The sequence below is a fragment of the Platalea leucorodia genome (assembly GCF_965183815.1).
Source record: "Platalea leucorodia genome assembly, chromosome: 3".
NCBI classification, from domain to species: Eukaryota; Metazoa; Chordata; class Aves; order Pelecaniformes; family Threskiornithidae; genus Platalea; species Platalea leucorodia.
In genome coordinates, this window is record NC_138825.1 from 106,973,699 (window position 1) to 106,988,868 (window position 15,170).

Sequence of the window (15,170 nt, forward strand, 5' to 3'; positions counted from 1 at the left end):
CCTATCAACCATATAAAAATGCACACTAGTTATATTTGAATGTATAAGATACCAATAAATAATACCTTCCTCATCTTTTATAAAATGGCTAAAGCTATCCATCTAGTGTATTTATATTTGTTGTCCAATAATGCTGAAGCAATCTAAACTGTCAAAATATTTATTCCATCATCCTATGTGATGGGATATATTAGGGTAATTTGTTTACAGAATGTAAGTATAGGTAGAGAGAAACATGAATTAAATAAGCAGAGAGGATTTATGTCGTAGAAAATTACTCTTGGGAATGAGTCACTGAATTTAAAGGGAGAGACATATTCTAATTCAGATTGGATCTGAACTTTCCCAGTACATATGATAATTTTGATCAAAAGTTTTGATGCAGTTCAAAATAAAGAAAAGAACCTATGAAACAATTTGAATTAGCACAGATTTCAATAAAGCTCAATTACATCGTCTGAAATTGAATCATATAAACCTTTTGATATAAATCAGGTACCATGTGTCATAATATAATAGTTTTCCATTTTTAGCACAGGCCGGTGTAGTATAAAGTTCATGCGAAGAGAAGAGAGAATTTTGAAAATGTGTGAAAGTATCCTTAACTTTTTTTTTACCATATGCATTCGTTTTACCCTCCTAAAATGAGACTGAAATTTATGATATATTGTATTCTCCTTTCCCCTGAGTCAGTATGAACATATGTTTAGTAAGGTGAGTGTTAGAAAAAAAGCTAAAAATTACTTGTTAATATAAGATGATGGCCTTGACCATTGAAGTCAAAATTTACATTTATCTGAATTAGTGAAATCATAAAATACCCAATCAGGAAGTATACATGTAGGAGTAGTCTTACATATAATTTCTGATGTACAGAAAAAGAAAAAAAAAATTATCATCTTACATGTTCAGGAATTACTGTTCTAGGTGGTGAAATATGGCATTCTGATGCAGTACTGTTCAGCAGGTTGTAAAAAAGTTCCCCTCAACTCTATAATTATTATCAACAGATGAAGTGCTATTATTATGTTGTCAGGCACCAAGATTTACACATTAATGAAATGTCAAATTCAGCATACTGTTAAACATATGATAGGTTGCTGTAGAAAAATATTGATAGATGTTTATCTTCTTTATGCACTTAAACATGAAATGCAAGAAAATAAACCTTTGAAGCAGGCTATCAATAAAAGTCTTTCGGCATGTGCTGCAAAAAATTGGTATAGGTCTGAAGATACGGATTAGAAAACATTGGTATTTGTGACTGAAAAATGAGAATAAATATGTGCATACATGATAGCGGTTAAAGAAGGTAAATCAGCTACAAAAATGCACATCTCAGCTCTTCATATAGTTTTCTCATGAAAACGTTTGACAAAACGAAGCAAAAGCATGTAAAAATTTCTGTTTAGGAAGAATATCACTTCAGCAATAGAAAAACATTAAAGGTCTGTGTGTGCACTTAACACACAAGTTCTGCTCTCTATGGTAAGGAATTAAGTAAGTGCCTATGAATCAGTGTTGAATGATACTTCAGAACTGAACTTGGTCACTCAGATTCTAGGGTAGCTTTGAGAATTAGTTTTTTAAAAATAAAAAGCAGTTTAGAAACATCTTCTATGCTTATTCAGATATTGTGTTTTCACCTAAATTTATTTTTTCTACAATTTTTTAAAGCACAGAACTGTTACACTTCGTAGACAACCAGTTGGTGGCTTGGGCTTAAGCATAAAGGTATGGATAAATTCTCATTTCTTCTTTTAATTTTCAGCATGACTAGTTTGCTTCAGTCTTAATTGAGATTTCATGGTTAATACACATCTTTTACAGGGCGGTGCTGAGCACAAAGTGCCTGTCGTCATATCAAAAATATTTAAAGACCAAGCAGGTAACATATATTTATGTTATTTACTTATATAGTACTGTAGTACATGTGGGTTTTTTTGAAAAATTAAATTTTCTTTAAACTGAGAATTAAAACATATGTATGCTCATTCTTTCAGCCTCACACTATCTTTAAGCCTTTCTATAAATGCCCAAATGGATCATGTGCCTTTGCGTTGAATTTAAAATCTCTAATCTTTTCAAGTCTTTAGCACCTGTGCTTGAAATTTTACTGGTAAGTAGTTTCAGAGAACATGGTTTTTACTTCAGTGAGACAGTTGTGTTATAAAAAACATATTTAAAGTTACTTGTGAAAACAAAACTATGACATAGGAAATCTATTGATATACTTAACTTCAATAACACAGAGAATAAAAAAATATAAACTAGACATATTTTTTTCCCCACACAGTAATTCAGTGCTCTGTGGTATGACTAACTGTCCCTAGTTGCAAACAGAGATTGCAGACTGTGCTTGTTTTTCTCCTCTGCGTTTTCTTCAGTGGGTCCTTATTTTGCTTGAAATGTAATACCCAGACTTAGTAACCCGTTTTCAGCTGATATCTAGGGAATATTGAATGGATTGACTATGCCGGTATCCTGTCAGAAAGACTGCTTCAAGTTTCCTGTGTACAGTACTTGCATATATTTCAGTATGAGAGTTCTTTTTATGATATTGTTTCTGGAGTGAGGAAGAGGTGGGTTTGTATCAATTGTGTTATTGTATATGGAACAATAATAGGCTCCTTGAATACAGAGCATAATAAACCATACTAAGAAAATAAATACATAATAATAATAAAATTAATATCAGCATTCAGGTCTAAGGAAAGTAATTCAGGAAATTAATTGCCAACAAGGAAAGCTATCTCCTGCGCTCTTAGGCTGTAGTACTTTTAATCAAAGTTAGTAGTGAGTTTGTATATAAAATACTTATATGCAGGGTTTTGTACATTGTAGGTAGTTTTTCATGAACTGCATGTATTTGTAGAGTAACAAGTGCAACAACAATTTTTTGGGGTCAGCTGTTTACCTCAAATCTGAAAATCTCTCCTCAGAAGATACTTGTTTTAAGGTCTTGTAACCTTCTGTTGAAGGAAGCTCCAAAGCAAATAGCGGTAATAACCAGAGGCAGTGCTGTATCACAGTAAGCGCACATGCAATGTTCCTGGCTGAATCAGTGAATGGCATAAAGACACTGACACACCTGGCAAAGTATGAAGAAAGTAGGCTATATAGTATCAGGTGCACCACTGGCGTGAAGAAGAGAATCTCAGCCCTGCTTTCAGTGTGTGGTGGGATTGGGTCAGGTGAACTCCTGAGGTCCTTTCCAGCCTGAGTAATTCTGCGATTCATTTAGTGTTGCAGATGCTAAAGATCAGAGATATGTAATATAAATGCTTTTTGTGGCACGTTGCTTCCTGCACTCCCATTCTTGTTACTGAACCTCTGTGTAACAGAAAACTGTGTGGAGATTTTTTGTTTATTTGCTTCTTCTGGAAAATGAATATTTCTAAAAATCATCAAAAGATTTTGAAAAAAGTTGTATCACATAGTAACATTTGAAAATACATTAGTTACCTGATAAAAAAAGGTATTTCTTATCAGGAATTTTACTATGAGGGATTTTACTATTTTAGGTCCTTGAGTAAAATAGCTGAACTTTTGTGAGTAAAATTCTCCTTACTGAGTAAATTACTGATTTCTTAAAATGTCTGATAACTTGTGATACTTTTTGTGAAATTTAATGCCTGTTATATGACAACACTGCAAAATCATATTTCCAACCTTACTTCATTTAGATACAGTACTATTTTATAGTTCTAAAGCTAGAAGTATAATAGGATAAAGCAATCGCTGCTTTTTATATCTGTATAACCTTTGTGCTATCCTAAATAATTTAATTAGCCAGCTATCTTTGTACTCTTTAAATATTTCAAATATAGGAGAAGGGATTTTGTTGGTATTGACCTAAGCAGCAGGTGAAGGCATTTACACTTCAGTTGTTGAGACAGGGTGAACATTTAAATTGTATTTGATTTCATTATTCAACACAAGCACTTCCGTAGCAACAGCGGTAATAAATACTATTCTTACAGTTTTGACTGGCTTAGGGGCATCTCAGCTGTGATCACTGAGTTTATAAATTTCAAATTAAGTTATCCTAGATCACTCAATAATACTTTCCTGAACAAGTTCACTGAAACATACACAAAAACTCAATTCAAGAGCACAGCTTTCCATTTCTGAAAGGCAAAATTAAGTGGTCATTCAGTGCTGGAGACCAATGTCCAACAAATCACAGTAAAGAATGTCCTGAGTTTTTCCTGAGCACATGCCCTGCTCAAGAGTATTAAATAAGAGCAAGTTTTGCTAATGCCAATGACTTATCACTGAGCTTGGGCCTTTTACATTTTTCTGTGGATTCTGTCTTCGATTCTAACAAAGGTTACATTTTTTTCATACTACCAAAGCTTTTCCTAAAGTTAATTTCAGAGGGACAAAAGTCCTGTGCCAGACAGAACGAGAACAAGTAAATGCAAACACATTGAACAACCTGCTCTAGTGGAAGGTGTCCCTGCCCATGGCAGCAGGGTTGGAACTAGATGATCTTTAAGGTCTCTTCCAACCCAAACCATTCTATGATTCTATGACTTATAAATTCAAAAGTAAAGTGATATAATTAGCAACAGAGTAATTTTAATCCCATAGGTAATTATTTCACTTTCAAAGCAAGGATTTTTTTCTCCTACCCATATATGAAACACTTCCTTGACTAAGGTGACCCGCTTAGTGGATGAGGGAAAGGCTGTGGGTATTGTCTACCTGGACTTTACTAAAGCCTTTGACACCATTTCCCACAGCATTCTCCTGGAGAAACTGCCTGCTCATGGCTTGGACGGGCGTACTCTTTGCGGGGTAAAAAGTTGGCTGGATGGCCGGGCCCCAAGAGTTGTGGTGAATGGAGTTAAATCCAGTTGGCGGCCAGTCACAAGTGGTGTTCCCCAGGGCTCAGTACTGGGACCAGTTCTGTTTAATATCTCTATCAATGATCTGGACAAGAGGATCAAGTGCACCCTCAGTAAGTTTGCAGACAACACCAAGTTGAGCAGGAGCTTTGATCTACTGGAGGGTAGGAAGGCCCTACAGAGGGATCTGGACAGGCTGGATCGATGGGCCGAGGCCAGCTGTATGAGGTTCAACAAGGGTAAGTGCTGGGTGCTGCACTTAGGTCACAATAATCCCAGGCAACGCTACAGGCTGGGGGAGGAGTGGCTGGAGAGCTGTCTGGCAGAAAAGGACCTGAGCCAGCAATGTGCCCACGTGGCCAAGAAGGCCAATGGCATCCTGGCTTGTATCAGGAATAGTGTGGCCAGCAGGCCTAGGGAGGTGATCGTCCCCTTGTACTTGGCACTGGTGAGTCTGCACCTCAAATACTGTGTTCAGTTTTGGGCCCCTCACTACAAGAAAGACATTGAGATGGTGGAGCGTGTCCAAAGAAGGGCAACGAGGCTGGTCAAGGGTCTAGAGTCTTATGAGAAGCGGCTGAGGGAACCGGCGTTGTTTAGTCTGGAGAAAAGGAGGCTGAGGGGAGACCTTATTGCTCTCTACAACTACCTGAAAGGAGGTGGGGGTCGGTCTCTTCTCCCAAGTAATAAGTGATAGGATGAGAGGAAAGAGCCTCAAGTTGCACCAGGGGAGGTTTAGATTGGGTATTAGGAAAAACTTCACTGAATGGGTCATCAAGCATTGGAACAGGCTGCGCAGGGCAGTGGTTGAGTCCCCATCCCTGGAGGTATTTAAAAGAAGGGTAGATGTGGTGCTTAGGGACATGGTTTAGTGGTGGATTTGGCAGTGCTGGGTTAACGGTTGGACTTGATGATCCTAAAGATCTTTTCCAACCTAAACAATTCTATGATTCTATGATTAAATCATCTGGTTGACTCAGCATATTAGCAACATTATCATAATCTGGGAGATTATTGGTAAGATACTATTGATGTTGAACTTCTCAGTAAGACTTTCTAAGACTGATTCATGCTTTATCTGTTTTGGTTTTTTTTAATGCAATTTAATACAGTATTGCTTTTTCTCTATTTTCCTTTTGAAACTGCCTTAAGATAGAGTAATTCATTGTACAATAGTTGATGACTTGCTAATAGCTTCTAGGTGTGTATTATTTTTATATATGTGTTATAATTAGTATGAACAATTTATTTATGGTAAAGACTACCCACTGGTTTACAGCCAAATAGATGTAGAGTCCTGTTCTCAGAGATGTGCAACTGAATATTCTGAACTTTGAAAGGAATCAGATCATTCAAGCTTACTTGTTGTACAGTGAATCTGTAAGATATTTTGTCAGATCCATTAAATGTACTTTAAAGAATCTTTATATACGATGTATGGGTAAAGTGGACAAGCTTTCATGTGTTTACATCTTTCTTTCTGTTATCTGTTATTCCCATTTTTAATTACTAAAGTGTCTTTATGAACTTGTGGAAACTGTAAAAACAAATGGACTTTGAAATCTAACCTCATCATACGTACAAGGGATTTACTGCATATAGTATTGGAAATTTTAATTGTATAACATAAAGCAATCAAATTTCTGTTTTCTGTTGCAGAATTATCAAGTTAGCAATCACATTTTGTTACCTTGATGCAACTTTCCATTTTCGTGGAACCTGCTGTAATAATCTGACTACTGCTGTGAACTCTGCTCATATCTCATATAACGTGTGGAGTCAGACAAGCAGCAATGGTGAAACAGAACAGTGGGTTCAGCTCACTGAGGCGTGATGAAAATAGTTAAGTAAAATTAAATAAAACCTGGTAGAAGAGAGATAGTTGCATTTTGCCAGTTTCAATAAGGTCCTCTCTGGAGAGCCAAAAGTGGTTAAAACCTTAATTTGAAAGCATTTTCCCACCTTCTGTGATAAAAGGTGACTTATAACCCACATTCTGCTGTATTGAACAATCTTCTATTTCATGTATTTAGTCCATTTCTGACTGGGGATGCTGTATACCCTGGCAGGATTGGAACGAACTCAGAACATTCAGCCACTGAAACATTCTTGGCTTAAAACCGCGTGCTCTGCAAACACAGACTGTGTCCAAATATCACATCCTGGCTGCCTGCGTTCAGGACCATCTGTTTGGAGGACAGGGTGTCAGTTTGATGAGGGCTTTTAACAGTTTCACTTAGACTTATATGCCAAGATGGTTTAGTATGGAAGCATATGTGATACTTCCCCCATAGGTATTTTTTTCTGTATTGGCTCCAGTCGTCCACAAGAGTGGTACAACTAGGGTAACCAAGCCTAGTCTGAAAAGTTGGTGGGCATGATGTGAGATTACAGTTAAGCTGCACAGCATGGTTGTATTCGTAGCTGATGTTCCTCATCCCTACAGCTGTACTCAACTTTGCTTCATCACCCTTGGAGATTAAATCCACTGAGCAAGCAAGGTCAAGATTAAGGATGAGTTAAGACCAAGTGGAGGTATTTGTGTTTATAAGGAAGTCAGAATGGATCAAAATTTTGCATTATGCCTTATGCTAATGAAGGTGAAGACTGAACACAAGGCCATCTTTGAACATAAGAAAGGCCTCATTTGACTATTAGACATTTGAATCTGGATGGTATTTAATAATTGTACACTGTTTCCTAATATGACTTACAAACGTCTTCAGTTTTTTTTAGGATTATTCCTATTTTCTATCATTAATTTTCAATTATCTTTGGCAGTGTTATTTTTCATTATTACTGAAGGCTAATGATATCTGAAGATAACATCTACTCACTGTTCTGTCTCCTGTACCTATGCCTCCAGCTCTTAATTTATTTTCAGAAGGCATAGAAGAACATTCTTAGCATTTTGGATTTCTTTTTTTATTGTTGCGTACTCAAGACTAGGCAGGCCACAAAAGGCAGTACCTCTTAATAGAAAGGAGATCTTAATGAACTGTTAAAGATCAGTCAACAAGTAAAAGGAAGGTACTTTGATCCCCGATTCAGGAAAATATTTTTATTAAACCTAATAGTTAAGAACATACTTAAGGTCCACTGATACAAGTAGCAGTCATTGTATATTTAGTGGGAAGCATATAGGTAGTTGAATTATTGAGTTGAGGTTTTAGAACAATTTATACTACTGGGATTTGTTTTAAGGGTTAAATGCTGAAGCAAGAAACTTAAAGTATTGACCTAAATCGAAAGAATTCTTTGGGTAGAAGGATGCAAAGAGTTACTTTTTAAGTGTTTATTTAACTGAACAGGCATTTACTTAAAATCAGATTGGATTTGGAGTTTGCTTTTAAAACAGTGCTTTGGTACAGAAACTGGAGAAGCAAGCAGCTAGACAGAACACATAACTGTAACAAAGATTCCCATTGCATTGAAAGGTACTAATTAAATCAGAGTAAAACCGATTCAGATTATTTTGGGGCTGAAGCAGTCAGGAATCACACAGAATATTTGACGGAAAGAGCAAATGTAACGACCCTTCTACCTGGAGATAATGTCACATGGAATAATATGAGAAATTCAATAACATCTTTTGGCAATTTCAGAAAAGTTCTATTTTTGATCTTTTCACTGTTCTTATCTTTCCCTTACTGGTTTCTGAATTAAAGACTTTTTAGGCTATTTTAGGAACTACATCTCTTCTCTTCTTGTAACTCATTTAAAGCATGTATTTCTGCTACTTTTGGCAGAAAGCCCCCCCCTTAGTCTCCAAGTTTGTTTTCCAGTTGTCACCTCTACAGCATTTAAAACTTTTTGGCATACTATAATAGAATTTAATAGAAACCTAGTTACGTATTTTGGAAGAAAAGATTGAAGATGCCAGATTATCATTTATTTCCTCATATAATGTTACCTATTCATAACTTGTCTAACTTAATATTATGTTACTCAGCTCAGAAAGCCTTTTATGTGTGATATTAATCATATGTCTATTAGAGCTAACCTTATGCCTTAGAATATTGCAATTGTGTGATCAGATTCTTCTTCCTTTACATTGTACTACATTCCTTTGTCAATTTATTCACCTAGTGATTAATTAATTTTAAAATGCACATGACTATTTTTACCTGAAAGATACTGTAATAATTCTGAAAATATTACCAAGTTTAGATTGATTATACACATAGAATAGCTAGAGCTTCTAACGCTACTAACCGTATTCCTAGAAATACCACATTTTTGCAATTTTAAATAGCTTTTCAGTGATTCTTAATGGAGTGTTAGCTATACTTGGCTAGTAGAACTTTTTTTTAAACAAAATATAACTTATTCATAGTTATAACTATTGCTTTTGCTTCTTAATTATTGCTACTTATTTCTGAATTCTGTCACGTAAGATGCATGAGTATTTTTACTTTTATTTTCAAACTCAAGGGACTTATTAGCTGTGGTTAAGCAAGTATCTGAAGTAATATATGACAGTAGTAATGCAGCACTTTCAAATTTTCTGAAGATATATTTTTTTAAAAAAATCTGCTTTGTTTTTCTTATAGTCACATCTTAGTTGTCATGACTTTTCTTAAAAAGGCAAAATTTTAAAGTACTTACACTATTAATGGTCCAGTTTTGTTTCCTTACTTTGAGAACTGATATTTTTCTATAAAGGCAAAACCAAATGATGGGGTTTTTGCAGTGGAACCTGACTTGGTTACCTTTTTCCAGATGGGATTCTGCTATCCATGTGTAATTTGGGGGGATGATGATTCTTAATTTCCCTGGCAAGTTTTACTCAAAACTTCTAAGAAAATCTATCTGCTCCCAGTCTGTGATTCTTTGCTCCTGATGATGCTTATTCTTTTCTATGAATACAGTTCCTGTATCACTGTTGCTTTTGTAACAAATCAGCCCAGGTTTCTCTAAGCAAAAAGATCCAGAAACTGAGATAGGTTGCCTGCAGTATGAAGGATAATTCTCATGAGAAGAGTCAACATCTGAGAATTAAACTAAATCCTGTTTTCATTCAGAATATCTTTGTTCACAACAAATAATTCCTTAATAGGTTAATGTTATGTCAAAATAGTGGTATTTTGAACAAATATGCTAAAATATATAGGCATATTAAATATATTCCTGTATGCACCTTTGCAAATCACAGAATTGTTGAGGTTGGGAGGTCATCTGGCTCAACCTCTCTGCGCAACCTGTGCCAGTGCTTGGCCACCCTCACAGTAACAAAGTGTTGTGTTCAGATGGAATTTCATGTGGTTCAGCTAGTGCCCATTGCTTCTTGTCCTGGCAGCAGGCACCACTGAGAAAAGTCTAGTTCCCTCTCCTTCGTCCCTTTTTCTCAGGTCTTTACACACATTGAGAAGATCCTCCTGACCCTTCCCTCCTCCAGGCTGAACAGTCCCAGCTCTCTCAGCCTCTCCTTACAAGAAAGATGCTCCAGTCCCTTCATCTCCGTGGCTCTTCACTGGACTTGCTCCAGTAAGAGCACATCTTTTTTGTACTAGGGAGCCCAGAACTGGACACAGGACTCCAGGTGTGTTTCACCAGTGCTGACTAGAGGGGAAGGATCACCTCCCTCCACCTAGTGACAACACTTCTTATGCAGACCAGGATGCTGTTTATGAGAGCACATTGTTGACTAATGGCCAGCAAGTTGTCCACCAGGACCCCCAGATCCTTCTCCGTGTCCTTTTGATGATAACAGCAGTACTCGTTGTCCTGGTTTCGACTGGGATAGAGTTAATTTTCTTCCTAGTAGCTGGTATAGTGCTGTGTTTTGGATTCAGTATGAGAATAATGTTGATAACACACTGATGTTTTAGTTGTTGCTGAGTAGTGCTTACACTAGTCAAGGCCTTTTCAGCTTCCCATGCTCTGCCCAGTGCACAAGAAGCTGGGAGGGGGCACAGCCAGGACAGCTGACCCAGACTGGCCAAAGGGCTGTTCCATACCATATGACATTATGCTCAGTATATAAACTGGGGGGAGTTGGCTGGGGGGCAGCGATCACTGCTCGGGGATGGGCTGGGTGTTGGCCGGCAGGTGGTGAGCAATTGTATTGTGCATCACTTGTTTTGTATATTATTTATCATCGTCATCATTATGATTATGATGATGATGATTATTATTATTTCTTCCTCTGCTGTCCAGTTAAACTGTCTTTATCTCAACCCATGGGCTTTACTTTTTTTTTTCTGATTCTCTCCCCCATCCCACCGGGGCTGGGGAGGAGAGTGAGTGAGTGGCTGTGTAGTGCTCAGTTGCCGACTGGGATTAAACCACGACACTCATGTGTACCCAAAATACAAAGGAGTCTACGGTACACTTTGTAAATTGGTCTTTTCCAGGAACATGTGCAGTTGTTATGAGTTAAGTGCCTTTCTCTTTCTCAAAGCAAAAGCTGTTTCCTTTCCAGTAAATAATACCAATTTATTTACCAGCAGTTTCTAAGAAGTTATGAAAAACACAATAGTGATATTTTCAGTGAAATAAAGCCAGAAATTAATGCCACAAGCTATTATGGAATTTAACTAAACTATTGAGACAAACGTTTCTATCACTGTAAAAAGTGATAAATCATCTCAAATTCCTCATAACTTATTCCAATTGCATCTCAAATAACATAGTGTCTTCTGGAAGTATACTTTTGCTTACATTCATGGTAAGGCATTAGTTTAGCAATGAATTCATGTCTTGAGCAAAACTTACTGACTCAGAAAACATCACTTTTTGCAGCAGCAGTTACTTTATGGGTTTCTTACCCAAGTATTTAGCCAGCCTAATCGTGTCTAGTTTTTTGGAATCCGATGCAACTGCTTATCATGATATGGTAAAAGGTTAATACCCAGGTTGATTTCATAGCAGTGTAAAATCAGAACTTACAGTGTTTAGATACAGTTTTTTCCTCTTTTTCTTAGCAATATTATGTCAGGTAATGTCTCTTGATTTTACAGATTCATATGGTTGTCCTCTAGTTGCCTCTCTACATTTAGCTTCTCTCCGTGTAGCTTCTTAGTACTGCAGTACTCGTGGGGCATATAAATAAGAGCTATAAAGCTATTTTGAATTACGTGCCAGTGGGGAAGAGAAGGGAAGCAGAAAGTAAAATCAGGCAATTCCTAATTAAAATACAAAGTCCATATTTTTGCTCTCAGCTTTACTGTCACTACAGAGCAGCAAGAAATGACATTTAATTAATTGTGTTAATTTCTTTAAAGGATTTAAATTTTTGGTATGCTCCCCCTGATTTTCTCATCCTAATAACTGCATGTTTTTTATATGGAACAAAATAACAATTTTCACTTTTGAACACAGGAGCGCCAATTTCTTGCTATAAATCGTGGTTTCCCAAATTTTCCCATATTAGCACTTCTAAGAGCAGCAGCAAAAGTAGTTGTCTTTTGACCAGCGTACCCGTTCGGTCTCTATCCCCACCTCTTGCGCACATCAGCTTTCCAACTAGGATCCCTGCCCGTGACTTTACCAACCATTCCAGTGTTACAAGAAAAACACAGCCTTATGTTGTCTACAGGACCCTACCTGGTGCAGTGGATAGAACAGAAAAAGACTGGGTTTGTTAGTACTTCTTTTATGGAACTTCCCTTTTTTAGGATGGAAAAATACATTTGGATAGCTTTGAGAAGTCTCTTGCATCCTATATATACCAGTTTCTCCAGTCTTTTCTTTCATCTAGTTTCTTAACTATTCCTTTAAATTTTCTGTGTGCAGTGAAATACTTGTGCATATATTTAAAGTTAAGCTTATGAATTGAGAGGTCCATGAAGTCAATGCAGCAAATTGTGTGCTTTAAGCAGCATGTTTTTGTGCATCACTAATAATGTCAGAGGACATAGTACCTGGTATGTTGCGTCAATCAGGAATTCAACAAAAATCGAGTGAAAATATGTATTGTGATCAATCTTGAAAAATATAAGGACATCAGATTATTTACAGACTCAAACTCACATAGAGTTGTGCATCAATTAACATGTAGTAAGTCAGAATTTCCCAAGAGTCTGTTCAGTAAACTTACCATTTCACAATCTTGCAAATTTTGGAAAATTTAATACAGGCCTGCTTCAGCCCTAATAGACAGGAAAAGGAAACAAGGCAGAGCTGGAAAGAATTACTGGTTCTTTTCCCTTTTCACTGACTGCAAAATTATTTAAATTATTTTTCGTAGTTCATGGCTCTGTCTCTTTTTTTTTTTTTTTAATGACTAGAATGATGGGTCATTTGCTTTTGGGAATGTTTTTCAAGTCTAATATTCTCAAAAATAAGATTTTTTTTTTTAAAATGGTTGTTTTCATATCATTTCTTCAACATAAGCCCCTTTGAGTTTCCCTGATGCTTTCCTCCTACTTCAGTGTCACTTATGAATTTAATCAATGTACAGCATCTAATCAATATTAATCCTTTTTAAAGATAATTAAGATGTAGAGTAAAGGTGATGTAGCACTAATTGTTGTAGCACACACTTCATTTTCTTTTACAGCCTGGTACGTTTCTGCTTATCGCTACTTTGTGGTTATTTTCTTTTCAAAGTCTTTTTTCTGGCCATGTTCAATTCACTCCAACTAAAATATTATTTCAAGTAAAACTTCAAGAGGCATACCGAATTCTCTGAATAAGGTTATATGCTTCCTGGTAGCCCAAAGCTCCTTCTCAAGTGTTTTGTTTTTAGTACTGATTCATTTTACACATAGTGACTGATAATTGCAGAGCAGCCTTTCATAGACACCTTTGTATATGAGGATGTCACCAGTGGGAGCAAAAGTCTCACATAGCCTGGAACATTTTACTTAACGTTAATATTTTTGTCATGTAGAGACCATATGACTTAATGAAATCATCAGTAGATGTCTTTTCTTCAGATTTAAAATATGCCTTAGAGAAAGAAGACTGCCTTTTTGTCTCTTTCCAAGAAGGTTTTGCTATCACTTTATTTCTAAAATACTTGTAAACTATATTGTAACTTCTACATAGTAGTGACATGTACTCTACAATTTGATTTGTGGAAAATATTTTTGTTAGAAATCATCATTTATTTTAAATTATAGACAATTGGCTAAAACCAAAGTGTTTCATCACAGACTTGCAAGCGTAGTTTGCCAGAGTATCGTCACTGGCCATGATGGCAGCAGCCATGGAGGTGTCTACATTATTGGGTTAGTTTGCAGTGTAATGCACTTTTGGAGCAAATGCCCTGATTGTCCTCATTTTCTGTGCTTTGTTTCAGTTCATAGAGCATTTGGTATCGACCACATAATGCTCCTTCTCTCATTTACTTACCTGGACAGCTTTGTGTGTAGAGACTCTGCAAGCAGGATATGATTGCTTTGTGCTCTTAAACTATAAAGTTTATTGGCTAACACACCCAGGGATATTGCAGCACTCGTCACCCCTGTGGAATGACCAGTGAGCCTTTGCTGACCTGGCAGTCAACAGTCAAGTGGGAAAGGTTCAGCCTCCATTGCTCCCTGGAAGGGATTTGTCTTCAGTGCTGCTGAGTTAACATCCTCCAGCCACCTGGTTTTCTTCTGTGGGATTTTATACCTTTTCATGTCAGTGCTTTTCCTCTTCAAGCCTTGAGCTGTTAACTAGCCCTATCTCAAGAATTTTACCTGTGTCTGGAATTTTACCTTTCCTATTTTGCATGGATACTAGTCTACATATTTTATTACAACTTTTTTTAGAACTAAGCAGTTTTCTAGGAAGACTTAGACAAGATTACACAACTGTGCTGTTGTGTCATTATGCAGTGGGTCATGGATAGCTGAACATCCAGGAGGATGGCGATACCTACCTGCCTGCAGATCTTCACGAGACACTCTTCCATCAGCATCTCATCTTTCACCCAAACATTTTCTGGCTCAATATGTTTTCCTTTCTTGCCAGCCCTACATTTTTCTGTTTTCACCTCTTACAGAAATTCTTTCCGAACTCTTCTCTTGCATCCCCACTCCTCTTTCTTTTAGTGTGCTGCTTTTTCAATATTGCAACTGATCTTCCCAATGGTGACAGCTGCTTTGGCCTCCAGAAGAGCCAACAAGACAGGGCCTCAGGAAAACAATGCTGCCTGCTGCCCATGTGTGCCATCCTCATCACATCTGTGGCCCGCAGAGCAACTGACTGATACTTATTGAAGTATAAACAAATGCACCTGCCTTGCTGCAGTGAGTTGGAGTGTGAGTCCTACTGCGACCCCCACACAGACAGAATAATATCCCAGGACTGGCTTATTAGGGGTGTCCTCCTGAAGGAGGCTGAGAACCCACTCTCCCTGTGTTACACCTTGTTCAATTGATG

At 37.0% G+C, this 15,170-nt stretch overlaps 1 protein-coding gene across 1 annotated transcript in view; it reads left to right on the forward strand.

Moving 5' to 3' along the window:
• Positions 1–15,170, forward strand: part of SNTG2 (syntrophin gamma 2) — a gene marked incomplete at both ends in the record, with an annotated part of 283,979 nt that overhangs the window by 130,108 nt on the left and 138,701 nt on the right. Inside the window, 2 exons of the mRNA XM_082305911.1 lie at positions 1,678–1,734; positions 1,831–1,888. Of these exons, the coding sequence (XP_082162037.1) occupies positions 1,678–1,734; positions 1,831–1,888 (115 nt within the window). The remainder of the gene's footprint in view (positions 1–1,677; positions 1,735–1,830; positions 1,889–15,170) is intronic.